We start from the raw sequence: 26,932 nt of genomic DNA on the forward strand, positions 1-26,932 counted from the left end.
TTGTGTGAAGCGTGCGTGTGCGCGTGTGCAGACACAACACTCACCATGTGAAAAATGATGGTGTCGTCTCTGCTTGTTATCTCCACTGTGATGGCTGACTTGTTGTGCGCTATGGTGCCAATGTCCTTCCACCTGTCACACGCACAAAAATGCACACAAGGATTGAATTTTCCCACACGAAATTCATAATGTTTTCCTGCATATTCATTCCTTTGTCTGATACACACTTCCTCATTATCAAAGATAAAAAAAATGGATAAATCAACTTACTTGTGGAGCATGATGGATCTGCCGTTTCTGTGTTTGACAAACACCCCAATGAAGGACACGCCGATGAAAATATCGTTGGTGTAGTTGTCCTGCCGGGGAAGAATTTATATCATAAGTTGATTTTCGCATACTAAAAGAAAGAGGTGTGTTTGGGGGGTGATAATATAGTAAAACATAATATAATATAATTAATCTACCTTAGCAGGAAAGCTCTCCTGACCAAAGCCGTCCAGTTTCTCCACCTCCTTGATGTACAGCAGCTCTGCCTCAGCTGTCTGCATTCGACTGGAAAGCACAGACAGATTCAGCGTCAGGTACAAGGTATCCCACTGTCTCTGAATCGTTTTCTCTTCTCTTTTTCACACGTGCACACATGTACATACAGTATCAAACAAAGCTAGACAGTACCAGTGACTTTTGTGCTCCTCTGCAACTTTCTGGGTCCAGTCCTCCAGCACCTCGTCTCCATTAGGCCAGTTCTGAGAGAGAAAGGTAAGAGAAGACAGGTGATGGAGGATTAACCAATCTATTTCCTCAACACCCTAGCAGCTAAACTGTCGTCAATGGTGTAGCAATGAACAGCACTCGTCTTGCAATAAAGCAAAGTCAAATACAGTTTCATTAATGCAACATGCTTGGTGGCCACTAGGTCTTTATCTCAGCCCGTACTGTCACTCACATTCTAGCTTGTTCTCCTTCTGTTTTCTGTCTGTCGCTCAGGTATGCAGAGGGAGGAGAATGTGTGCCTTCAGGCAACACACAGACACACACACATATATTTGAAGAGTGAAGGTTTGAGGACTCACCACGGGGAAGAGCACGTACTCCCTGAGGAAGTCCTGAGACATGAACTGAGTGAAGTCCCCGAAGTCGGCTGGAAAACATGAACACACGTACATTTGTTAATTTTCCTACACGTTTTTTTTTTCTCTTTAAATCCAGCAACTAGCTACTTTTTTGAGTGTTGTGTTGCCTCCACATGAACATCCCCTCGTGTGATAATCACAACCTCGTAAGTCGGAATTTTCTGAGTGATGAGAGCCCACGAGTTGTGACGTGTTTGCTGACATTTTCAAAAATGTTCTCAACTTTTGTATGCCTTTGCATAAAAACTAGCGAGCTTGCTAAACTGTTACTCTCAGTGGTCTCTAGACGCTGTCCCCGCGCAGCGTTCTCAAGACTCAACCACTTGAATGTTCATGTTTTAATCACAAGCTAAGGAGGGGGAAAAAAATCCTTGAGCAGAAGCTTCTTTTTAGCTTAATTGGCTAACAAGTAGGTAAACTAGCTACCCCCTTTATTCTGGTCCTTGTAAGTACTCGAGCACAGAAGTAATATCCCCACCTGCACACCATCTAACATGCTCAGTCCTTCAGAAAGGGCCCCTGAGTGCGTCTTATGTGCTGTTCTGCTGTCTGTCGGACAAAAGGAAGTACAGCGCGGGATCCTCGTCTCCCATCAGATAAGGGTCTTCCTGATGCTGCTAAGGGCTAACCTTGGAACTAGCGATAAGCTAACTGTCTGTTTACATTCCCCCTGGGACACAGACAGCACCCAGGCACAAGACCGCGGAGATGGATGGAGGTTGTGTGTGTATGTGTGTGTGTCAGGACTGATACCATAGGAACTCAAGTGGACTGGGCTCTCCCAGTGGTATGCAGCCATATTAGGTAGTGAAGTCAAGATGACCTGAGAAAGTGTGAGTTTGTGCTCACTCTTTCTCTCTTATGCCGCCTGTCTCCGTCTGGTAGATTATTCACATGGGATGTTTGTCCATGCACGTGTGTGTGTGCATGCGTGTGTGTCTCTTACCTTGTACTGCTAGGCCAGCTAGTCTGATCCCCTGCTCTACTCCGCAGTGGAGACGTCCATCCAACACCTCCTTCTTCACCTGCAGGTAATACTGATACCTGGACAGAAAGACAGAAGGGAGAAATAAAAAGGAAGTGTTATTCAGATTCTGAGGATGATTTGTAAGGCAGGTCAAAAATGCAGTTTAAACAATTAGCGTTTGGAAAAATATTTGATCTTTGTAGTCCACAACGTTGATTTATGATCGAATATCTGAAATGCAATGAGAGTGCTAACATACTAAACACTGGTCAGCGAGGGAAACATATCATGCTTTCTACACATTAGCATGCTACTGTCACTGTACACATGTTAACATACTGGTGTTAGCATGTATCTGAATGTAACACTGCGTCTACATACAGCCTTATAGAGCCGTTAGCATGACTGTGGCCTCAATGCTCAATCATGTGGTGTCTGAATGATTAGAAAAATTAGCTCCTGACAGGGAGAATTTACATGAACGGCCCTGAATTCACAACAACAACAACTTTGAAAGTCTGTGCAAGGTTTTGGTAAACAACTTGATGTCATAAACTCAAAAACATGGTGGATGAAAGTAAATGTTTGGTTGATGTAACTTTTTATATTACATATATTCATGTATTGCACATCATTAATATAGTATGAGGTTGCACGTGTTAGTCGATGTCCACTTAGAGTGACTTACATTAGTTCAAAAGGATTATTTATGAGTATTAACCCTGATAACAAGTCAGGTAAAGTAATATTTTCGTGGTTTTAGGGAATGTACTTGTGGTGCAATAAGTCTGGGACAAAAGCAATAAAGGGCTCCAGGGTGCAACACATATTTTGTTTACTTATATAATGTATTGAGACATTAAAATGTATTATTGGGATGAACCTTTATTATGTACCGGTGCACCTAAATGAAAATGTTGGGCACACCAGTGCAACCAGTGTAAAAATGTTAGTCTGAACACATCTCTGAGTCCATGTTGTTTCCACATTCCACTCAAAAGCTCATGAACACACTGGAGTTGGAAGAAACTTCCCAACTCAGGAAATGGGATCATCCGAGGAGCACGTGAAAGCACTAAGACACACAACAGCCCCTCTACCGGCTAAACTGTACAAAAACTCTGACAAAGTGGGTGGCAGCATATTAGTCTTCAGAAACTCACCAGAATCTGGTCGGTGGTTACTGTTATTTTTCCAACTCGCCACACTGTCTCTGAACACCACTTATAAAAAATCGAGTAGGAAAACATGATGGGTTTTTAGTTCGACACATCTCTCCAAAGAAAGTAAGAAGAGCTGTGCTCGAGGCGTTGCACATTAGCAGCTGAAGGATTGCAAACATCCACCGAGACACCACAGAGAGAGAAAGAGAGAGAGAGAGATGTGTTTCTTCTGCTTCTGGTTTGTGCAACAGAAAAAATGCGTCAAGACAGTATTGGCAACAGCATTAGCCGGTTAAAACAATACCAGAGAAGCATGTTGCAGAATCCAAGTGAGGAATGAGTGAATCACCTCTATTTGAAATGCCCGTGACTCATCTCTGACTTGAGAGGAATGCCAAATGTACACCAGCAGGGGCCAAACAATATGGTTTATAGGTCTGTTTATAGGACGTTACATAGAGCTGATGCTAATCAGGACTGAGTTTAATCTTAGTTAGGACCAACACAAGCTGGACAAAAGACAGCACGATCATTGCTGTGCGAATGTGAAACACTGTTTTTGGGCAGTGGTGGTTTTGCCAAGTGTAAGCTGATACGATGACACTGTTCAGATGATGTTGGGCCTTCACGTAACGCTGTGAAAGTCCCAAAACCAAGAGGCCAAAATACCCCGAGCTCCTTAAGTTTCTGAGCTCCTTTTGTCCACTTTTAGCTGTGGTCCAACTGGATGTTTGTCTTTTGAAGAATGGGGGCGGCCACACAGGAGGAAAGGGAGAAATGTCAGGGTGACCGAGCTCGGCTGCGTAAAAACTCGCACACCGTTTCCTGTTTGATGCCATGGTGACCGCAGGCCGAGTCTTTCCAATGTGGGCTGTGATGCACCTTTTTTCTGTCGTGCACACGCAGTCGCACACAGCCCGAGAGAGCTCCATCACACGGCTACATCGGGCCGTGTACATGCCAGAGTACACAATGTGGAAACCACTCTGCTATACATGCTTAGTCATTCACTCTCAAGCACATAATTTTGAGCTGATTCCTCAGTTCCTACAGTTTCTCTCCCCTTGTTCATTCATCAGCTCCCTCTGTACTTAAAGCTGAACCTCACAGTTTAAGAGTTGTGTGCCCTCCTCATATTCTTCTTCACATTCTCTCCCCCACTTCTTCTCCTTCTCTTCTTTTTTGAGCTCCACTCAGCATACTCCCGGGCCTATAATCTGACCCCGCCCTCCTCCCTCACCCTGTCATTACACCCGTTGGCTAAGCTGCCATTCCGTTCCCGTGGCAACCCTCTAATTAGCCAACCCCAACCGCCGCGGCTGCATCGGGGGGGGAGGAGAGAGGGGGGGAGGAGCCTGATGCGGTCTGAAAGGGGGAGGAGCCTCGCGGGACACAAAAACCCTTCAAATGATTGTGGACTTTGTTTTTACAAACTCTCCATGTTTTCCCAGCGCTCTCCGTATGGGGTCTGGGGAAATGTTGAGGTCGACAGTGGTTGGTTCTCATTCTGAGGTTCAATGGTAACAACATGATGGTGTTTATACATAGGCGAGGCCAGCGGTGGAGACGCGGACGGTAAACTGTTAAAATAACTATGAACAAGTGAAAGCGTGACAGTAAAAAGACAGCGGAAGAGCCACAGAACGAACAGCGGTTCCCAACCTTTAAACAAACCTTTGTTTTCTTGTGTACGAAACCTGCATATGTCTACATGTTGTGACCAGTTTATTTTTGTTTCATTTGAATACTTTTTACTGGCATCAAGAGGTGAAATGATCCAGTACAACACTAGGACTGGGCAGTATGACCCATAATCTATATAAAGATAAATTATCAGACAAGATTACAAACTTAAATATTGTAGTATAACAAACTCTGAGTTGCTTCATGATTTGAACTAAAGTATCAAAGTTTACATAGAGTCTTGTAGAGCACTTTATCATAAATAGGGTGTGTTAACTGAGTTAAAACTCTTTATAAACCATTTATTAGGCAATTGTTAAATACAGTAGTTGCAAACGGACTTTTATGAACCTTTACAATTGCTTAGTAAATAGTTTATAAAATATTTAATTGTTCATTAACAGTGAAATAACTATTACCTTAAGTTTAATTAACGATAAGTTCACCATTTACTAATGATGGTCATTATAAAGCGTTACCTAATTGCCTTTCTAACTATTTTTTATCTATGAATGTAACAATTATTTTGTTCAACTGTCTGTTTATAGACATTTCAAAGTAATATGAGTAAATGGGTGTTTAAAATGTAAGTTCACTGTAAAGCCATGCAAGCCTCGAGTACTGTAATGCATGAGGCTTACAACAACATTGACAGGCGCCTGGAAAATGTTAATGTATGAAATCACCCTCGCCACATACAAAATCCACATGTTGCATATTGAGGGGCTTAACTACAGAAGGATATTCATCCACTTGTACATTAACATTTAAAAAAAAGAAAGACAATCCTCTCCTTGAATACGTTAACACTTTGAAAACAGACAATGATCATAACATATGTTGGGCCTGCAGAGCTCCAGCTACCATTTTCCAACAGGGTTTACTGTGTTAGTCTTTGCAGAAACAGTGTCCCCATTACTCTGGATGATCTACAGAACACAACGTCGACAGTTTTTATGGGACTATTTCTTCAGCAGGAAGAAGTTCTGGTTAAAACTGTCACAGTGAAGTCTGGGGATTATCCAGAGTAATGGGAATGCTGTTTCTGGACACGTACTGCTATGAGTCATTTTTTTAGTGCTGCGAGTACCAGGAATAAAATTCCTTTTACCTGCACGGGGACACTTATCCCGTAAACCCTGGCTACTAAAACAAAAAACCACGAGAGCTCAGTGAGAAAACATATTTATGTGACGTCTGTCTTTGATACATACGTATATAAAAAATAAACAATTCATTATGTCTTAATATTTGTTTCACAACTTACAGTGTAATCACACTCTGGCCTGTTACTCATGAAACTACACATACATCTCCACAAAGACGTCATTAAGGGCAGCACACACCTGGCACGTCTGTTAGAATGACATCACTATGCCGTAATAACAGGTGAACATACATACATAGACATGAGGTAGAGCTTTCCTCGCTGAGAGTTACTTGTGACTTCCACCATGGCAGAGTGCTCTGCTGGCACTCCAGGCAGCCACACAGGCACAAAGAGCCCTTTATATGCCCACGCATGTTCAAGCCCCGCTCAAGACATGCTGCCAGATGTCCAAGTGGCCCCGGACAACAAGCCTGCGAGCATATGCGCATGCATGCATGAATGTGTGTGTGTACATATGTCTCCTCTACCCCCTCCACCTCTGCAGTGGTATGACCCTGACCACCCCCTCAGCCCTGGATGGGTCCAGACGGCTTGTGTGGGAGGCAGGAGGATTTCACTTTGAAATGTGTTGAATCAGCAAGGGGCACAACAGAGTACAGCTGTGTGTGTGTGCATATGTGTGTGTGAGTGATAACTAGCTGAACAAAGCTAGGATTTCAAGGCTGATGGTGCTGTTAGCCTTGGGGGCTGCTCAGGCCAGCTGGCCTCGCTCTGGTCAACAGCTCTCTGTTTAGGTTCCTCACTTTCTCTCTCTGGGCCACTTTGCCCCTCCTTCATATCAGTGAGATGGGAGCAACAGAAGGCTGCAACCACATACACACACACACACACACACACACCTTCTGTAAAATGTTTGTGTGCTAAAATCCAAAGATTTTGAGAAAGAAAAGGAGAGGGGTGGTACAGGATATCTGGTTACATGTGAGTGATATATAGGAGGAAATACGGGATAAGTGCATGAGGCGATTCAGGGACGAACACAGTGCAACCAACTCTGGATGATACAGTTAAGCACTAGAGCTGCAAAGATCCATCAATGGGAAAATATATATATATATTTTAATTGTTTCAGTCATTTTTCAAGCTCAAAACATGAACATTTGCTGGTTCCAGCTTATTAAATATCAGGATTTGCAGATTTTTTGTCATTTATGAAAGTAAACGAAGCAATTTGAGGACGTCACTTTCAGCTTCTGGGAAAGTGTGATGAGCGTTTTAAAAAAATTCTTTTTACATTTCACAGATTAAACAATGAATCTAATCTAAAATAATCAGCAGATTAATCGAGAATAAAAACAATCACAGACAGAAACACGGAGAGACAGAGAGCAGTTGTCCTGTCTCTGTACAATAAACAAGGTAGTCCCCCCACACTAAAAACACTCCAAACAACTCTGATTTATAGGTTTACATGGGCGGCCTAAAGGACCATTCTGACTTACAATCCTCCAGTGTTCCAGCAGCCCTTTGCTGCTGTGGTTTATCCTTGTGGCCATGTTGGTGTAAATAAAGCTACAAGCATATGGTCTGAGGCATTGTTTTTTTATTAGCTTCAACACTGTGGAGCATGCACATGTGCACTAGCATTTAGTGTGTTGTTTGTTTGTATTTTAGAGAAGGTCTGGAGAAAGAGTGAAACGTCTCAACTTAAAAAAAACTAATTAACATTTTTGAAGTTTTACAAGTTCATAATCCGACTATACACTTCTCAAATTACAGCAATATCTGCAGCTATGAGCATAATTGCATTAACATAACGGAGAACAGTGTTTACATGGGCTCAAACTATCTTGCGTTACTGCTATAATTGCTTCATAATTGGATTATTGGTGTAAATACGTAGCCAGTACACACACACACACACACACACACACATTTCCGCCCCCTGCTCTGGGTGATTTTCACAGCTGCGTGGAGGGAGGAAGAGAGGGAAGCAGAAACAGATGAATGGATGGACGGGAAGAGAGCGAGATCTAGTATCAGGTTACACATCAGTCAAACACTGGGCCTCGAAGACCTGACCACATTATAAAACTCACATTACTTTCTCAGTGAATCTCATTTGCTCAGACGAGACAGAGTCAACAACACTTTGTCTTTCTGGGTTCTGGGAACAAGTTGCGATGAATTTGCGATCTGTTTTTCCCGTAATTTAATTTACTGTTTAAATGAACAGCAGTGACCTACATCTCGGCCGGTATACAAGAAGAAAGACTCACAAAGTAGGATAGTGGTCGTTTTCTGATTTTAAAAGCAACTTTCCTCGGCGAAACAGTAAATCACGGCACCAATGTCCCAAAACCCAAATTCACTCACTCCCACTCTCTTTTTACGCACAAGCGCAAACATACTTTTCTATGTGGACACATAAATATGTATAAGTTCCAGCGAAAAACACACACAGGCAGCAAGCTCTAACCGCATAAATAACAAGGTGCGAACCCAAAGCCAAGTCTCGCTGCCAAACTTTTACTTTCTCTGTCCCCACTTGTCTTCCTCTCCGCCTCTCTGGTATCCTTCCCTTCCCCCTTCATCACCAGGTGTGGAGAAAAAGGTTTTTTTTATCTCTGGATGCAACCCAAATAGGCCATAAGTCAATAAATTATCATTTTAAAAAGAGGGCTGCCAGTTTTCACTGTTAACATTCCCACGCTGATTTATGGACTTCTCAAAGGAAAGTAGACACAAACATGCTTTTAACTATTCGCTAAACCCTTGATTAGGTCTGGGTGATAAAAGAAAAAAAATGTTTTGAACTTCAAAATAAAAAAAATAAAAAAAAAGTTGTGAAGATTGTTTTCAACTTGAAGTGAAGTGGGGGGAAAAAAGGAACGGGGCTTTCAAAAAAAAAAAAAGCTTGCCTCGGGGAGCGTGTATGTTCTTACAATGTGCTGTATTGTGACTAACTCTTCTGACAGGGCTGCAGCTGGCTTCTGAGAGGATTCTTGGGGGAGTGTGTGCGAGCCGAGGTGTGTGTGAGGTGAGAGAGAGTGTGTGTGTGTGTGTGCGTATGTGAGTGTGTGTTTTGTAAACCAGACATCCCCCACCCCCACCGCCTTTACCCCCAGCACTTCTGCTGCGAGGAATGTGTGGTCCGCCTCCTACGCTGGACGGCTGTGCCAACATTCCTGACTGAACAGAAAAGGAGAAAGAGGGAGAGAGAGGGAGAGAGAGAGAGAGAAAAAAAGAGGAGGACGGAGGGAGCGGGAGATGGAGATTAAAAATGTGGGACTGGAGTGATGTGGAGATCTGCTCTTGATAAAAAGGAGTAGGGGTGACACTATGTACAGGGATTGTCAGAGAAAGAGAAGGGGGGGTTGTGAAAAAGAGGCGGCCATTGTTCCCTAAATTGCCCCTAAGGCCCCCATCATAACCCCTTCAACCCCGTACACACACACACACACACCATAAAAGCCCACAAGGGTTTCCTGGAATAGCATCCCTTCACTAGAGCAGATCCTGGCTCCTGTATAACGGACCTGCGCACACACACCTTCTAATTACTCCATCACACATACACAATGAGTTTATCAGGCCAATCACTAATAACAGGATGATTTCACTACCGTATTTTCAATGTCTAGTACTGCCGCTAGAAAATACCCGGGAAATTCAGCAGTGCAAATGCTTCACACGCTCTCTCTTACACACACACACACACCTTAAAAACTAACTCCGGCGTCGAAACGTCATGCTGTGACCTGCAATCGACCTTTCCCACATTCAGCCAAGCAGAAGCCGCAAATTCACCAGCTTGGTGCGAGGCAGACCTGCAGAGTGTGTGTGTGTGTGTGTGTGTGTGAGAGAGAAGGAATCTGAGATGGCAGACTGTCCACTACACACTGACCCCTGGATGCCCTTTTCACAGCAAGCTAAAGGGGCTCATTCACACTCCGTCTCACAAACACACACACACTGTGGTATTGGGAGAAAATGGCGCTTTTGATAATGCAAATATACCTTCTGACTGACATGACATCAGTCTCATGGATGTCAAGCTCATCCACGCTAAGTTAGGAAGATGACAGCCCCATTCTTAATCCGGACTGCTCAGCTCTGATCGAAGTGAATGTGCCTGTCTGTGGTCTTGATTTAGTCTTAATCTTGTGTCAGCTTTTATCCTATTTAGACAACATCTTCCTGTGTTTTTACACGGCCAAGTTGAAGTCAACCAAACATGTCATGCGGGTAATAAACAATCTAATCTTGCCTTTGTGTTCACACCTGGTATTTTTAATGTGTTCGTGTTATCCTCAATGATATTGAATCTCGGTCCTCCACATTCAAACTTAAAAAAAATCCATGTTTTTTGAGTTTTTGAGTTAGAGGGAACTTATTAAACCGTCTGGAGCTGTGTTTATGACAAATTCTTCTAAAAAATTAAGAATTGTAAATTCAGCAAATATATAATCCATAAACTTATTCCTTATTTTGTATAAAAATATGGAGTCTCTGTCCCAGCTAGCTTCTCTGTGACTAGATACATTTGATGCCTTGTTATCAGCAGATCAGCTGCACAGATAAGTGCAGCACTCAACATCACACACCATGTTGGGCCATTTCTCACACTCATAGTGCTTTCATTTTTTACACAGTTTAATTGATGAACACATCTTTTGGTGTTTTCATGGCACCGAATAGAAGTACTATCTAAAGTAACTAAAGGCGTGTCTCTTTATTTTTCTCTAAATTTGAACTACCTTTATTTAATGTTAGCTAAAAAACAATGTTATGTTGTTACGCCTAGCATTAACATGTGCTTTTCCCTCATCTGGATAATGTGATCTGAAAGTCTGGGCCTTAGTAAAACCTCTATTACTATACTATTTTAGCCTTGTTTTAGGTAATGAAATCTGTCTTTTAGTCATCAGATTATATTGAACAGTTCAGTCAATCTAGTCTGGGCAAAGCCATTTATGTTTATATTATTTATTATATTGTGAAAAACACAGGTAGACTGATTAAAAATGCAGCGCTGCAGAAAGTCTCTGGTCTCTTAGTAACATTTTAAGGAATACATCCAGATCAAGGTGTATGGCTTTTAGCTGGTTAGCTCGTTAGCTGAAACACTCACTGGCATTTAGGTAAGTAAGGTAGACAGACAACACATTCGGAGATTCACAATAGCTGGCCTCTTTGTAGACGGATGGATTTTATAATGGTACAAGTTGTCGTTGTTGCAGGTGAATATAAAGTAAAAGCATGAGACACACTGGTTATGTGAGTGTCTGACAAACTGCAGGTAGTGTTTAGAGACTGTTTACCTGGTGGCTTCTTGCTCCAGCCGGGAAACACTGGGCACGTAGAACATGACTCCGAAGAAGAGCAGCGGCTCATTGCCAAATTTATCCAGCTGCTTCTTGAGGGGTTTCTCCAGCTCCACCCAGCGATGGGCCGGGGCCTGGGTCTTTCCATGGAACCACAGCCCGAAGTAATGGGTCTGCAGCCGGGGGGGAGAGAGACGGAGGGAGCGTCAGTGTGGCGCACGAGGGGATTGAGACAGGAAACAGGTCAAAAAGCAAAGGAAAGAAGGGAGTAGAGGTGAGATGAGGAGGAAGAAAGAAGAGGATGAGTTGTGTAAGCTGGATGGAGAGATAAAGAGACCAGAGGGTGGTAAATGGAGGAGACAAAGCGTTGGGATGGGAAATGGGGGTTTGTAGGGATGGAGAGAAATGAGTTCAGGAGGGAAATTGGAAATTAGTCGAGAAGCATACTGGGGATAACTGAGCAGAGCAGAGAGGAGATTAATAAGCAGCTGAAGCACAGCAAGCGCATATTTCTCCTTCAAATCTGATCAAACCTTTGACGTCAGCAGCATAGCTCCATTAAACATTAATATTAGACCAGACTCGTCGATCCTATCTCACTAAATCAAAATGAAGACCAAGCCTCTTGCCCATTATGTAATGCAGAGATTTAAAAGATATTTGAAAAAGAAAACACAATTCAGCTTAATAAACAGCAAAAACAAGATTCTGAAGTAGCAACATAGGCCTTCTCAAGTTTGACTCATTTAAACTGGTGAACTCCTCAGAAAACAGCTCATCTAAAACAAGAGTGAGAGGTGTTAAGTTCAAGGTTAATTTAAAAATAAAGTCTAATCTTGTGGTCACGTTCTATCCTTGTTATGTCTAACTTTTAATAAAAATCTATAATGTATGCCCTTAATGTCAGTTTTTCCCCACAGTGTTAAAAACGCTGTCTAATATAAAAGTATTTCAAGGTGTTGAGGTTAACAACACTATCTCATGATAACGATATATCAATATACTGTCCGGTCCTGACGATACTGATTTAGTTTGGGGTGGTTTCTTGACATGATATATAATTAAATCCTATAGAAGCCTGTTTACATGGATATGTGGGAGGTTTCAACATGCTGTGATTTGCAACATGAGCTCATTTCCTGTCGCGAATCAAAACAAACACCATACCTGCAATCCGTGCACGGGCATGCGAGAGCCCTGCAGGACTTGCTCATTTTATCTGCAGTTCGGTAGAGACAGTCATTTGTGAAACATGACACTGCTACCATTTGTGATCTGTGTGCGAGCAGTGCTCACGAATGGCTTTTGTGAAACAGGCCGCTGACTCGCATTGGTGCCTCTCCTGAGTAAAGATATCACCAAGTTTGCAACTTCACAGTTTTAGCTCCCGTACACCTGTTTTGACTGCATGGTTTGCCTCCACTGTAATGAAAGTCATAAAGATGCAAGCTGCAGCTGCAAGGGCCCAAACACTCCTTCCTCACATGCAAACAGACACACACTCAAGGCCTCAGGTGGAGCAATGATGAAAACAACAAATTCAGACGGACACACACATACACTGCAAGTCCTGAGATAGCGTGCATGCACGGAGGCAGACGGAGGCTGAAGCCGAGGCGTCACACCGCCTTATTTATAACGTCACTGACACCTGGCAAATACCACAACACTGTGTGAGTACGCACAAGTACACCGCCCCTCCCCGCCCTCTCCCCGCTGTCGAACACTCGTATTCATCAAACTCAATCAGTCGTCACACATTCTTTCTCTGATCTGTGAACAAACTGCCCTGTCGCACACAAAACAACTCCACATCGCAGACAATAAAAAGCCCCGTGCAAAGCTGGCCACAGGGAAGAGAATGTCCCTGGCATGAGTCTACCTGAGTGCAGAGCAAAGTGGTGGTTTGACTGATGAAGGGAAAGAAATTAGGGGAACAGAAGAAGAGGCAAGACGAGAGGAAACACAGAGAAAGCATGGACAGGAGGGGTGGAGTGGGACAGGGGGATGAGCAGTATCTCTTTCTTCTGCAGTGAAAAGAGGACAGAGGTAGCCACGCTTCGTTAGAGACAGACAAGGACCCCGCAGGAGAGAGACAGCAGAGGGCAGGGAGACACACACTGGGTGTGGGGAGAGACGCGTGGCGATCATACACACACACACACACACACACACACACACACAATCTGACCATGCATTCATAAATGTGTGAAAGTCAAATATTTTTGTTCCTCTGTATGCTTGACATGGGGGATTACCAAGGATTTGTCTTTGTTTTTTTTTACATATAGTTCGTAAGGTGATAGCTTGATGTAGATGGCTTAAGCATTAACCCACCATGATGTCACCCACTGATTTGTTGACTACCGTTTTGAAGCCTTAAGTTTGGCATGAAGGCGTCGACGTTTTGGTTTTTTGAGAGCCAGAAGTGACCGCATTTGGACAAGAGAGTGGAACTGGGGGGGAATTTCTGATAATGGAGAACACGAGGACACGTGGCAGCGACACATTAATCACAAGGTAGCCACGCCCTGAAGCACACCCTGCTTTATGGTGTATTTTACTTAAATAGGACCATAATTTACAAAATGAACATCACGCTGTGTTAAAGAAGACTTAAAACTAGCAATTGAGGCAATAAACTCATCAGGAAACTGTTTACTGAGGTAATAAATCAAGCGAGAAGTTTGGTCATTTTCCCATAGACTTTTATACATTTTGAAACCAGTGGAGTTCACTGAAGAAGAATCACTGAAACTCTTTAAACCTCGATATATGCACCTGCAAGAAGAGCAGTTCCTTGTTCAAATAAAACAATTGATTGCTGAATTGTAACTGAAACAGTCAAATAAAGCTACAAAACATGAAAAAAACAACATGAGTCTAACGGCATGTACTAGGGTCACATAATAAAGCACTTCACCTCCCGTAGCTCCAGCCTTTGGGCCACCGCCTCCAGACATTCCTGTCCCGTGCTCTCCACTGACAGAGTGCATTCAATCACATTGCTGTCCAGCAGGCGAATCCGTGTCACAAAGTAGTTCTTGCTCAGGACGTTGTAGCGCCGTGTGCGCCGCAGCTTCAGCCGGAAGGGCATGGCTGGCTGGAGGTCACGGCTGAGTCAAAGGTCAAAAGTCAGTTGGGAGCAAGCAAGTGGAGAGAGGGGTGGGCGGGCTCTATGACCTGGCCGCTGCCCTCCTCACTCTCGCACGACGCCAGCCACACCACCGGGTGGAAAGATGCACCCTGGCAAGGCGCTGGCCCATTCCCAAAGATGTCCGGAGAGGAGGAGGAGGACGATGAGGAGGACGAGGAAGAACGGGTGCTGTGGGGGGGAGATGAAAAGAGAGGAGGGTTGGTCAATAACTAAAAACTCTCAAAACTTTCACATTTCACATTAGAGCCAGCAGGAGTTCAAAACATTCATGGTGCCCTAATCAGTAGACATTCTTCCTATCAAACCCTCCCACGTCATTTTTTTCCAGTTTTATCACCCTGCCTGGCTCGCATAAACAAGCAGAAACAAAAAACAGACGAGGCAAGCAGAATCACCAGCAACAACAGCAACGGCGGCGGAGGCGGAGGCGGAGGCGGCGGCGGCTACAGTGCTACGATGTTAGCAGAGGCAGGAATCGCACGGTAGCAGACAGCTTTATCCCTATAGTTATGGCAGCTGGGCTCTCTCCAGCCCCATGAGGCCCGGCGTCGGGCAAAGCTGGTAGACAGAGGCAGAGATGTAAGGCTATGGATGAATGGACATCAAACGTCCGAGAGCAGACATCCATCTGAACCCGGCAGCTGGCTTTGAGGAACTAATGGAGCTTCTAAGTCTCATATCTGCCTGTGTGGGAGGCCTTTCCTTTCCTTTTTATCTCCCCCCTCTCCCTCTCACCCTCTCTCTGTCCGACTGCAGCACAGTGCCAGACATTGTAGCGTACAGTGTAGTGGTGTGTAACATCACACACACATGCGGCAGTGGCACATATGCTTCTTCAGGCACGCTCGTTGTCGGCTACTGCCACAAAACAGAAAACGCGAATTCATGTTGTCAACAAGAAGCTCGTGAAACTGTTAATTACTGCAACACTATGACGACGCACACACACACACACACATGCACGCTGTGGTTTTAAGGTTGAGACAGGTCTTTGGGGAACACTTTGAACACATCTCTGGGTTAGTCATCAGTTCTTAGCTTTCATGTCTGTGATGATGAATGAGCTTTGAAGTCGGGAACGACACACACACACAAACACGAGTGTATTTACTCTATATATTAACACCTGTAATGTATATTGTCCTCAACAGCGAGAGGCAAACCTAAGGAACTTTTCACACAGGTTATATCCTACCTTTAATTTGGGGGATTAAACCAGCAAGAGATTTTCTTTTGCGTAATAATGCCGGTGTCAACAGGAATTAATTCAAATAGCTAAAAGCGGTGTCATTTTAAGGGTGGTGGCCACTTTGTAGCCTTGTTCGACAGGAACTAGACCACAAATCCCCAAAAAAAAGGCTCCACGCCCCCTTAGCAGGGAAAGAAAAACTTCTCCGTACAAAAACAGCGACAAAAACTTCAGGAAAGTGCATGAACGTGGGGGGACGAAACAGGAAAATGTGTTAAAATGAAAAAAACTTGGTGGAATAGAGGCATAAAAAGACCAAAATGTGGCACGACAATGCTCCAGTGATCAGGAGAGGAGAAAAGGGGGGGGGGGGGGGGGGTGGAGAGGGAGAAGGAGGAGGAGTAAAAGATGGAGTGGATGTGTTGCTTCTTGTCCCGGGCTCTGGCAATGTGCTGTTGATAGTCAGCTTGGACCCCGGCCCAGATTCCTCTCTACCCTGACTGGAAAAACAGAGCACACCTGACACAAGTATGCACACACAAGGAAGGAAAGTGTGTGTGCATGAGTGTGTGTGTGTGTGTGTGACAAGGCTGAGTGAGCGGGAGAGAAAGACCCAAGGGGGTGGGGAGTCTTGAATGAGAGCGAGGACAAGAAGCTACAAACTGCTGACTTACAGCCGTGTTGTTTGGTACGGCTTAAACTACGCTCGGCTTTTGTAACAGCCGTGCCCCTTTGGGAGCCATAACACATTCCTTACTCCTGAATCCATCTGAGACAGCTCACTGTAGTGTGGCATCATCCTATTCATGTGTGTGTTTTTTATTTTTTTTATCGGGCGTTCATGCCAACACACACACTCAGAGCGAGGAAGCCACAGCAAGTGAATAATTGGGCTACATCGGGCGAGTAAATCAGCTTCGCTTCGGGATATGTGGCCACCGTGACCCCAGTTGTCACCTAGACCCAAACCGCAACCCCTCTGACCCTCCCCCCCCGCTTCTGTTTTAGGGGAAGTGACATCACAGGTTGACGGTAAAGCCTCCCCGAAATGCCTCAAGAAATGTTCCCAAGCACACAGGCCCTGCGAGATCACTGTCAACAAGTTAAACACACAAAGACACAAATAAAGACACATACTTTCACTGTGTAGTGTACAAACATAGACATGCATGAACAGGGAATACCACAAACACACACACAGGATCACTCACACACACACACACACACACACACACACACACCAGGTTCTTCAGAGGTTAGCCAGAGGACCAGACAGCAGTTAGTGCAACTCTAAACTAGTAATCAGTGGCATGGTTGGGAGTGTGTGGTTGAGTAAAGCCAGACAGACAGACAGACAATAGCTTGGGACCGAACCCACTCCTCGACACACACACACACACACACACACAAAAAGAAAACGCTGCTTCAACACCGCTGCAGCGACATTCTCTCCCGACCGTCGTGTTTATTTCCAGCGCGCAAAAACAGCGTATACGTTTATGAATTTGCACATTGTAATTTTGTGGCGTGGAGAAAACGTGAGGGAAAATTGAGGGAAGAGGGTTGTTTTTCTTTTTCAGGGCAGCAAGCTGTGGCTAAATATATAAGAAACCATTCCCATCTTTTGTTGTGTTTTTTCTTTATCCCCCCTAGACTGATGTGGTGAGGGGCAAAAAGGTGAAAATAAAAAAAGGGAGATCTTTTTTTTTTCTGTTTGTGTTTGAAACCACATCACCACAAGTATATCCTTTCTTAAGCACTGTTTGCAGATGCTTTTTTTTTTTTTTTATGAATCAATCAAGATATAAAAGATCTTTGTGGAGTGCAGGAGCCACCTAGTCGATTCATAAAAGGTGAACAAAGAGCAACTTCGAAAAGATCCTTTCAATTGAGCAATACATTAATGAAGTCGTGCATGTGCTCCCATGTAAAGTTAGACAAGCAAACAACGCCGTGTGTTCTGTCAGCCGGCATCAGATTCATTCGTGTCAAGTATTTTTGAGCTTGTGTGTCACAAAATGTCAGCATGACAAATTTCAACAAACAAGACAACTGACTGATTATTTCCTGAATGTTGTAAAGTGTGTGGCTGGGGAATGGAAATGCCTTTGTTTGATACAAAGAGAAGTAAATCATCAGAGAAACGGGGAAGTTAAAAGGAGGCTGAATGACCTTCACTAAACTCCTCCCCCAAACAGCCGTTGTCCAATTATAGCGTTGCAACTGTAATGGGAGGGCAGTCCTTTCAAACTTTGGGATTTCTGCACATGCCAAAGTGCTGTGCATGGTTTTCTAGTACGACACATACAGCAAAACCAAACATACAAAAACGTAAGGGAAAAAAAAAGTGTGTGTAGGTACTCTTGTGTAAGCTGCAATCGTTAGCGTGCCAAGCTAACTAGCTTTCTACCAACAGCAGTATCCCAGCTCTTTCTTCCAGGGCCAAAGCAGGTTTGCAAATTTAGTTTGATGGGTGTCCGGTTACCTATAAAAAGCCCTTTTGCACAACTGGTTAGTTGCTGCTGGTCCTTGATGCTACACTATCACAGTTTAGGCTAACTTTAGCAGCTCTGTGCCGCTCTTTAGGCTGCAGTTTACACTCCAGCCAGAGTAACAAAATCATGTTACATCTGAAAAACACAATCCCGATAAACACTTGCAGTGTTAAAATGGAAAACCGCTAAGTTCAGTTAAAACAACGGTACGTACGTACGTAACATTGTTATGTTAACTTTACACCGCAACATATTGTTTCTCTATACCCGGGTCTTCAGAAGAGATCATCACTTCTTGCCACGGATGTATAATGAAAACTGGACCATTACCATTAGATCGTGTAGCCTATTTAGCCATAAAGTGAATAATAAAAAACCTTTTACAGGCTTCTCATTTTAAAACGAGTCAGCTAGAAACATTAAAAAGTCAGCCAGAAGATGACTTTTTCAACCGACCCATGCAGCTATCATTAGCTTATTTAGCGAGCTAGCCACAGTTGATAGAATCGCCTGTGACAGTTGTCAACGTTCGCTGGCTAGAAGTCTACTTTTGCCTGATTGGCCTGAAATAAAGCACCCATTGTTTCAAAAATGACTAAAAAGTGTAAAGAGTGATAAAACTTCCCCCTGTTATTACTGCAAACTGCGTCATGTACAGTGCGGGAACGCCGAGCTCGACAGGTGTAGCAAGAGTAACTGATGGGGGGCAGGGATTTACTGAACAGTCAGACATATGCGTCAACAGCTGACAACATAAGGATATAAAATCTGTTAAAAAACAATGTTGACTCGGGTTTCCCCCTCAGGGCGTGATGTTTTGCTGCCAGTCACCTCTCAGGTATGGATTCAGCACATCAGGCCAGAGAATAATAACCAAAACAAGCTGTGACAAACACAGACAGCCCGGCAGCATTACACAAGAAAACCACAACCAGACTGCTGCTCATCCGCAGGTGAAACACTGAAGGAAATCATAACAACACCTAATTTTACTTTAATAATTAAACTATTAATTTTATTACTATATAAAACTATTCCCGAGCATCTGCTGGACCTGTTGCTGCACGCGATCCGTCTCCCTCTCTCTCTCCGGGCCGACCCGTCTGTCGCTTTGCTCCATTCACATCCACACAATAGCAGGAACAAAACAGCACTTTGTCGCCTACTGCTAAGACCATTAGACGCAGGCCTCCGAGAGCTGAGGACGCAAGTGTAGCGTGTGTAACTCAATCAATCTGATCTCTGTTGCTTGTCTCTGTCTGTAATACCACCACCACCACCACCACCTCCCGTCCACCCCTCCTGTTACACATGAGCGCTGTAGCAAAACAAGCAGGTTAAGTGCTTCACAGCTCGCAGCCGCTCTTCCTCCAGCGTACTCTTTTTACAGTTTGGTCTACGAGGCTGAATGAGGCCTGGATCAGGTAGTAGTGGAGTGGAAGTTAAGTCTTATTTACAGGTTATGTGCTCAGGGTGAAAATAATATTCCTGTACAGTGTTTTGCTTTTTCTGTATATTCTGCTACTGGTGTATGTGGAAAAAGATGTCACAAATTCACAAAATTAAAGGCAGGACTTCTGATGAGGTGTTTCAGGAGCACTGTTTTCTGTGGGAGAGAGCAGTTTGCATAATAGCTCTCCTTTAATTAACACTGTCAAATCAGAATTGGCATAACTTGAATTAAATGATTGTTCTACCTTGCTATGTGTTGAAGAACCTATCCAGTGACTAAGCCATCTGTTACACTAAGCAGAATATTGGTAAAATATTATCCCACCAACATCTGCTTCAAAACAGCCAGATTTGTCTCTGATGTTTCCCAAAATCGTCTTAGGACCCTGATCCTCTTTTGTCCAACCGGCTCACCGCGGAGCTGAGACGAGCTCAGCACTGAGATGTTTTGGGGAAACACGGCTCTGAAGTCCACACACATTCCTGGTGAGCCAAAGTTTATCTGAGTAACATCAGCTACTCGGGGGCTGACCCCGGATCAGACTTTATCCTCAAACTGTGTCTTCTTTTGCTACGTGCAAAAGCACATACAGTGAAGGAACATGCACGCACACACTACACAGCAACTCTGCTCCCAGCATGCCTCAGGGACAGCAAGACACACCACAAGGGCCCTCTTTGTTATCTGATGCTTTGGCCATGTGTGTTTCTGTCTGACCCAGTGTGTGTTTGTGTGTTAATGTAGTTTCATGCTTAAAAAACACAGTTGACTTTGCTTATACTTTTCCTCACCCTAAAAGGAACCTAAATATACTGTACGTTCCACAATATATACTGTATGCTTGCACACACACACACACACACACACACACACACACACAAACACACTGTCTGCCACATACAAACACTAGCAGCTGCAAACAGATGGTGGAGCCAGGCGGGCAGACAGTGTGTTTCCAGCGAGCGCATCTGCTTTTTCACTTTCCAGCTCTCTCTCTGTTTTCTCTCGCTCTCTTTCTCAAAGACACACACACACACACATTCTCTCTGCTGTATGAGAGCACGGCGACGGTGACAAACACATGGAGTACAGTGTTCGCACAGAGGTGACATCCAGACGGCGAAGGAGTCTTGTCTGTAAGCTTTACACACCCTCTCTTTCCCTTCCCCGTCTCCCCCCTCGGTCTCTATCACACACACACACTTGCGCAAGAAAAAAGTGGTTTAAATAGGAGCGTAAATCACAAAAGCTGCAGAATTGTTCGTATAACCGAGAGCAGATTTCCACATCTTGCATTGTTTTGTGTGCAAGCTCTGCTCAAGAAAGATGAGAGGATAATTTAGCAGCCAAGTTTAAGTACATTTAATTTCTTTCTACAATCCTGCTACTATAAGCCAGTGCAACATCTGGCCCTATTTTAAAGTTGCATGCATCTCCAGGATTGCTCTGACCAACAATATCTGCCACTAGTAGACGATTATTTAGCCTGCATGCACGGATGTTGCATGTATTTACTGCCAATTCCTTGTACCATCCAGCGCAATAAGAGATATCTGTCTACGGATATTTTTCAGCAGTAATAGCAGCTAAACGTACTCTCTTACAAATGCTAACTTTTCAACTTCTGCCACTTTGTAGTTACAGCTTGGACTGAGCTATGGCTGTAGACGGACAGAGGTGACTGTTTATTATTCTGATAAACCGATGAGTTGTTTGGTCTATAAAATGTCAGAAAATTGTGAAATATGTCAATTGGTGTTTTTTGTTTTCTCCACAAATGAAAGATAGTCAGTCTACTGAGTAAAGAAACCAGAAAATATTCACATTTAACAAGCTGGAATCAGAGAAAATAGGTGGCGATTAATTAACTAGCAGCTCGAGAGACAATCCAAAATCTTTTACAACACTACATACATTTTCTTTTCAGACTCTAGACGATGAACTTTGCAGGATTAGCAAAACAAACTCCACTGATGCTCCTTAAGATGATAAACCATGTGATTTTCCAGCTCCACTTTATTTTTGTGCAAGTCTGACACCACACGTAACCCTAAATATCATAAAAATGAACTTGAGGAAAATAACAGTGGTGCTAACAGTGTTTATGGGCTGCAGCGCTGTTAACAGTGATAGATAGGGAATGCCCAGTGTTTCAGGCTAGCATCGCCGTCTAAACACTGTCACTCGAACATGAAGAGGGGGGAGGATCAAAGAGGGATGCAGCTCAACACTGGCCAGAGACCGCCGCTCCAAACCAACAATGACGTAGCTCTGCCGACTCATCCCGAGGCAGTTAAATCTGAGGATTGACGGGATGGAAGCGGGTAGAGTTTGGAGATATGACCGAGGGAACGAGTGCAGCGCGTGTTTCTTCTAAATGCAAACAAAGGGTCTGTGATTCCCAGCAGCCGAATGAGAAAATAAAGACTTCAGATAAGTGGAAGGGAAGAAGAGATGACACCAGTGTTTCTCCGGCTCTTATCATGTTGGTACAGTTGGTCAGGAGAAGCGGGGGAGGGCGGGGGTGAGGATGGAGGGAAACGGGGTGAGTAAACACGGACAGCGAGGCCAGATAGCGGCTCCACAACAGAAACATGGGACCATCAGCCGTCGGCCACCATGTCTGCTCCTGCCAAACCACGGTGCTGTTCACATTTTCCATCCCCCTCCTCCTCCTCCTCCTCCTCCTCCTGGGAACCACATCACACTCACACAAATTCAACTCCACACACACATGCTCAATCACCAGAAAGCCACTTTGTGTTTTCTCACAGCTGAACCTTAAGGCACTAACACTAAACAGGGACCTCAACAGCAGCCAGTTTACAGGCCTATGAAAGCAGCAGCACTTTGGGGTTTGCTACTGCTGACATCCGGCCGGGGAAGGAAAGGGAAGGAAAATACGAACGTTTAAAACTTGAGATCAAGTAGAAAATGTCTCTGATGATGCTTTATTAGAGGTGGGCTACACAGCGCACACACTTCCTCACGAAATAACCCAAAAAATATGTGTGTTACGCGTGCGGTTAGGCCACATGATGGGCTGATCACAGGGGGAGGGGATGAAATGATTTAATCGAGCGGCTCTTCTAAACTTTCCAAATGTTATCGGATGGAACGCATCAAATCATGATAGTGAAACGAGTGATGACACATCACATGACGTTGCAATGACAAGGTTTAGCCAGTACGTCAAATTGGCTTTGGGGTGAGCCCTTGAGCAGAGTTCAAAACACCGATCGTCACGTGAAATGCATGACTACAGAGACAATGTTTGGCAGTTCACAGTTAATTGACTGATTGGTTGATTTAAAGTACTAGGCTGCTAGTATTTGCAGCTAACGTCCAGGAACTATTGAGAGGCTCCACGATCCCCCATTGCTTTTTAAAAAGAAATAAGGTCCACTGGAGCAAACAGAGATGGTGGGACTCTCCCTACTCGAGGGCTCTGGGTCTGACCTGCCGTGAGGAGGGGCGGGGCCGCCGGTGATTGACAGCTCACCCGTAGCACCTGCCTGGAAGGGGCCTAAGGTGGAGTGTGGGAGAGTTGGGCAGGTCGCGGCACGCTCTCCGCTCTGTTGTTGTCTGCCAGGCTGCCAAAGAGCACAGCACTTACACAACGCACACACAGATCATCTGACAAAAGCAACAAAGTTTGGATACACTCACCACACACACACAAACACAAACACACATGTCACAAACACAGCTTACCTTCCTCAAACTCAGATGTATATTATATTTATATGAGTGAGCTAAAACTGACAGTCATGTTGGAAAGTTTCATATACGGCTGCAACTAATGACTTTTTTCATTAGCAGTTAATCTGTTGATTATTTCTCAGTTGTTCGACTAATCATTTAGTCCAGTGTTTTTCCATCTCGGTCCTCTGGGCCACCTGCCCTGCATGTTTTAGATGTTTCCCTGCTCTGACACACCTGATTCAAATGAATGGGTCGTGGTCAGGCTCGGCAGCGCTCGATGACGGGCCGATCATTTGAAACAGGTGTTGTGGAGCAGGGAAACATCTGAAACATGCACATAAGGACATATGGAAACAGTTAGTTGAAATGAATCAACAACAGATTTGATAATCGATTGATCTTCAGGAAATGTGAAATGTCATTAACTGCCCGCCACAGCTTCCTGCACCCAAAGGTGAGATCTTCTATCTGCTTGTTTTGTCCAACCAACAGTCAAAACTCTAAATTAATTCAATTTGCAATGATGAAAGCAGAGAAATCTGACATTTGAGAGGCTGCAAAAACCACATTTTTGGCACTTTTGCTAGAATATTAAAGCCTAAAGATTAACCGACTCTCGTAATTGTTCTTTATTAATTTTAACTAACAATATCAACAATAAAACATATTTTTAACATGCAAAAGGGATGTTATAAATAGGATAAAGGATGACTATTATGTGAAAATCAATGATTAATAACTTCCCTTTGCATTACAACAACTTGACATTATTTCATCGCAAATCCATTCAAACTGCGAGAAGCCACAGATGTCGCAGCCTTTTCCAATGTTTACATGAAACCGCTGCAGTGCTGCGTCCTTGCAGAATAACAAAAGAAAACCGCAGGACGAGTTCGAAGGAATTCCATATGTCACTTCGCTCTCAGTCAAAACTGCTACAACAACAACCAACAATAACTTTTTTCTCCCTCTTTCTCTTCCTGTGCTGCCGCATGAGCGCTTGACCAAAATTACAGGTGTGTTCGCCCCACATAGCAATCAAATGGCCTTTAGACTCAAATGACCGCTGGCTGCACAAACAATAGCCACTTTTCCTTTTACATGCAGGCTCACATTATACAGTAAACACCTATTATAATCGTCGCCAATGACCTTAAAGAAAACATGCTTATAGGACTCAACGAGGTATTTTTTTTTTATGTTTTCAAGGATGACGGAAGGATACAGAGAGGGGGGGTATGGCCTTTGTGGAGATGATCAGAAAACATGTATTAGCGTGTTTAAACGAGCCTGATCATTAGAGAAAGAGGAGCACAGATGGGAGACTACAGGAGATCACACTGATTTGACTTTTGGTCCTTTAAATTCTCCACCAGTGTTTTAAAAGTGCTGTGTACTCCCAAGCCACTTGCTCTGGCACCATATAATTTACACAGCATGCCTTTGAGCTTATAAAGACAGCCAGATGTGTGTGTGTGTGTGTGTGTGTGTGTGTGTGTGTGTGGATGGCCTACGCCTCCTGCAGCTATGCTATATTTGCCTTCTCCCCCTTTTTTTTTTTTTTTTACAGTAATGTTAGTAGTCCAAGGTGCCTGTCCAAACACATCTTTTACAAACTCTCACACAAACATGTATGCACACGGCTCAACAACAAAGTGATACGGTCATCATCGCCTGAGTTAAAGACACACACACACACACACACACACACACACACACACACACATGTCATCCAAGATTACTGAACTATCATTAAGCAACACTGACTCTCTGGATGACCTCGTGAATTGTCCACTGCAGGCCAAGTCAAAAGCTTTTTCTTCTGCGGAAAAAAAAAAATGTGATTTTGATTGTAATAACAGAGTAGGGTCTAGATAATCCAGCTGGTGTAAACTCAGCCTGGCATGTGCCAATTTGCCTCCCCAGAAAGATGTACAAACTGGATCCTAAAGGAGGAGGAGGGGGTGCTGCAGAGGGCTCCATACAGTGTGTTAATGTAACTCCAATGATACCTCCACTGGTTTCCAGTTTATCTACAGGCTCTCTATGAAATCACAGCCAGCAAGCTTGTCCACGTCTTATCAAGTGTAGAGGAGGACTGAGGGCTCTGTCTGTATTTTAATGTATGTTTATCTGCTGGAGGACGGGGGTGGGGGGGGGGGAATATTTGGGATCCCCTGTCTGCCCTACGTGGCCAAGCCATTTGGCCTACATTTCAAACAGCGCTGAGTGAGGCTTTAAAAGAGTGTTTTCCTCTACTTAACAATCACGACCAAGCATAACCACACCAAAAACTGTACTCCTGGAAAAGATTTTTTTTTTTTGTCTTTGCAGGATAACTCACCCCTGGTCCTGCGCTACATGCCGTTTTTTCTGCTCCCCGCTGGAGAAACTCCTCTTTTTTTTTTTTTTTTTTACTCGACGGCGTTGAACCTCACAGCAAAAACATAATCCTCGTGGCGTTTTCTTCCTTATTCTTTCAATAAGTTCCCATGTGGACAACAAAAACCAGGAGAGGCTCAACTTTCAGGAGGAAAAAAGTCGCAGGAGCAAAAGAGAGTCGCAAAAAAACCTCAGTCGTGGAGCTGCTCTCAACTCCAACTTTTTTTTTTTTTTTTTCTGAAGTTTTCAAGGGTTTTTTTTTTTTTTCTCGGAGAACAAAAATAATTCAGTCGCACATCAGAAGTTCTCCAACTTGGCCGTGAATACGAACGACGTGGTCTCCTTGTGTCGCAGGGACTCTCCAGTATGTTTATAGTAGTGGTCCCTCTAGTCCAATGGAGGCGTTCAGGACAGGGGGAGAGAGGAGCATATGCTGCGTTCACAAGCCGCGCAAAGTGTCGGAATCGCCGGGCTTACGCCGAACGTTCCAACAGGGAGGTGTAAAGCGAGACAGATGTGAGAGGTCATGAGATGATTGACAGCACAATGAAACAAAAAACTTATTTGACTTTTCTCCAGTCCTTTTCCTCGTACGTTGCAGGATCATTTTAACGCCACAGATTACTAAAATGAAGCTAATAATCGTAAGGTAGTAATCGTAGGTCAAAATTTGTAAGAAAGTACATTTTTGAGTCAAATACTGTTGCTTTGGGTTTCCCATTTCATCAAATATTGGACCTTTGGGATGGCGGGCCGACCCAACCTACAATCCCAAAGCGTCATTAGGCTATTTGACGAAATGGGAAACCCAAACCAACAGTATTTGACTCACAAATTAACTTTCTCACAAATTTGACTTTAAATCAAAACTCTGACGTCTTACAATGCCTTCTCGTCTTGTAGGTCGGGTCGGCTGCCATCCCAGAGGTTGAGTTGGGAAACCCAAAGCGTCAGTATTTGACTGAAAAACCTACTTTTCCTACTAATTGGACCGAAGTAAAAACGTTTAAAACCATTGTTGTACAGAAGGCCTGAGCAAAAACAAGGAGGTTTAATGTGTTTGACAGTTAATGGCAAAAGTACGCTAATGGTTCAACATCTTGGGAAAAGTTATTTGCTTCTTGCTGTGAGTTAGATGTAAAAATGTATACCACACTCGCATCT

General features: G+C 43.9%; 1 protein-coding gene across 1 annotated transcript in view; it reads right to left on the bottom strand.

The window, feature by feature from the left end:
• The window catches only part of LOC311271148 (tyrosine-protein phosphatase non-receptor type 14-like), a 40,944-nt gene extending 14,803 nt beyond the window's left edge, over positions 1-26,141 (bottom strand). The window contains exons 1-9 of the mRNA XM_084376670.1: positions 25,731-26,141; positions 14,311-14,712; positions 11,385-11,560; positions 2,083-2,180; positions 1,077-1,144; positions 679-749; positions 468-555; positions 271-359; positions 45-132 (exon numbers count right to left, since the gene is read on the bottom strand). Of these exons, the coding sequence (XP_084232796.1) occupies positions 45-132; positions 271-359; positions 468-555; positions 679-749; positions 1,077-1,144; positions 2,083-2,180; positions 11,385-11,560; positions 14,311-14,484 (852 nt within the window). The 5' untranslated portion in view covers positions 14,485-14,712; positions 25,731-26,141. The remainder of the gene's footprint in view (positions 1-44; positions 133-270; positions 360-467; positions 556-678; positions 750-1,076; positions 1,145-2,082; positions 2,181-11,384; positions 11,561-14,310; positions 14,713-25,730) is intronic.
• Between the last annotated feature and the right edge of the window lie 791 nt (positions 26,142-26,932).

The sequence above is a fragment of the Pagrus pagrus genome (assembly GCF_965226575.1).
Source record: "Pagrus pagrus genome assembly, chromosome: 16".
Classification (NCBI taxonomy): Eukaryota; Metazoa; Chordata; class Actinopteri; order Spariformes; family Sparidae; genus Pagrus; species Pagrus pagrus.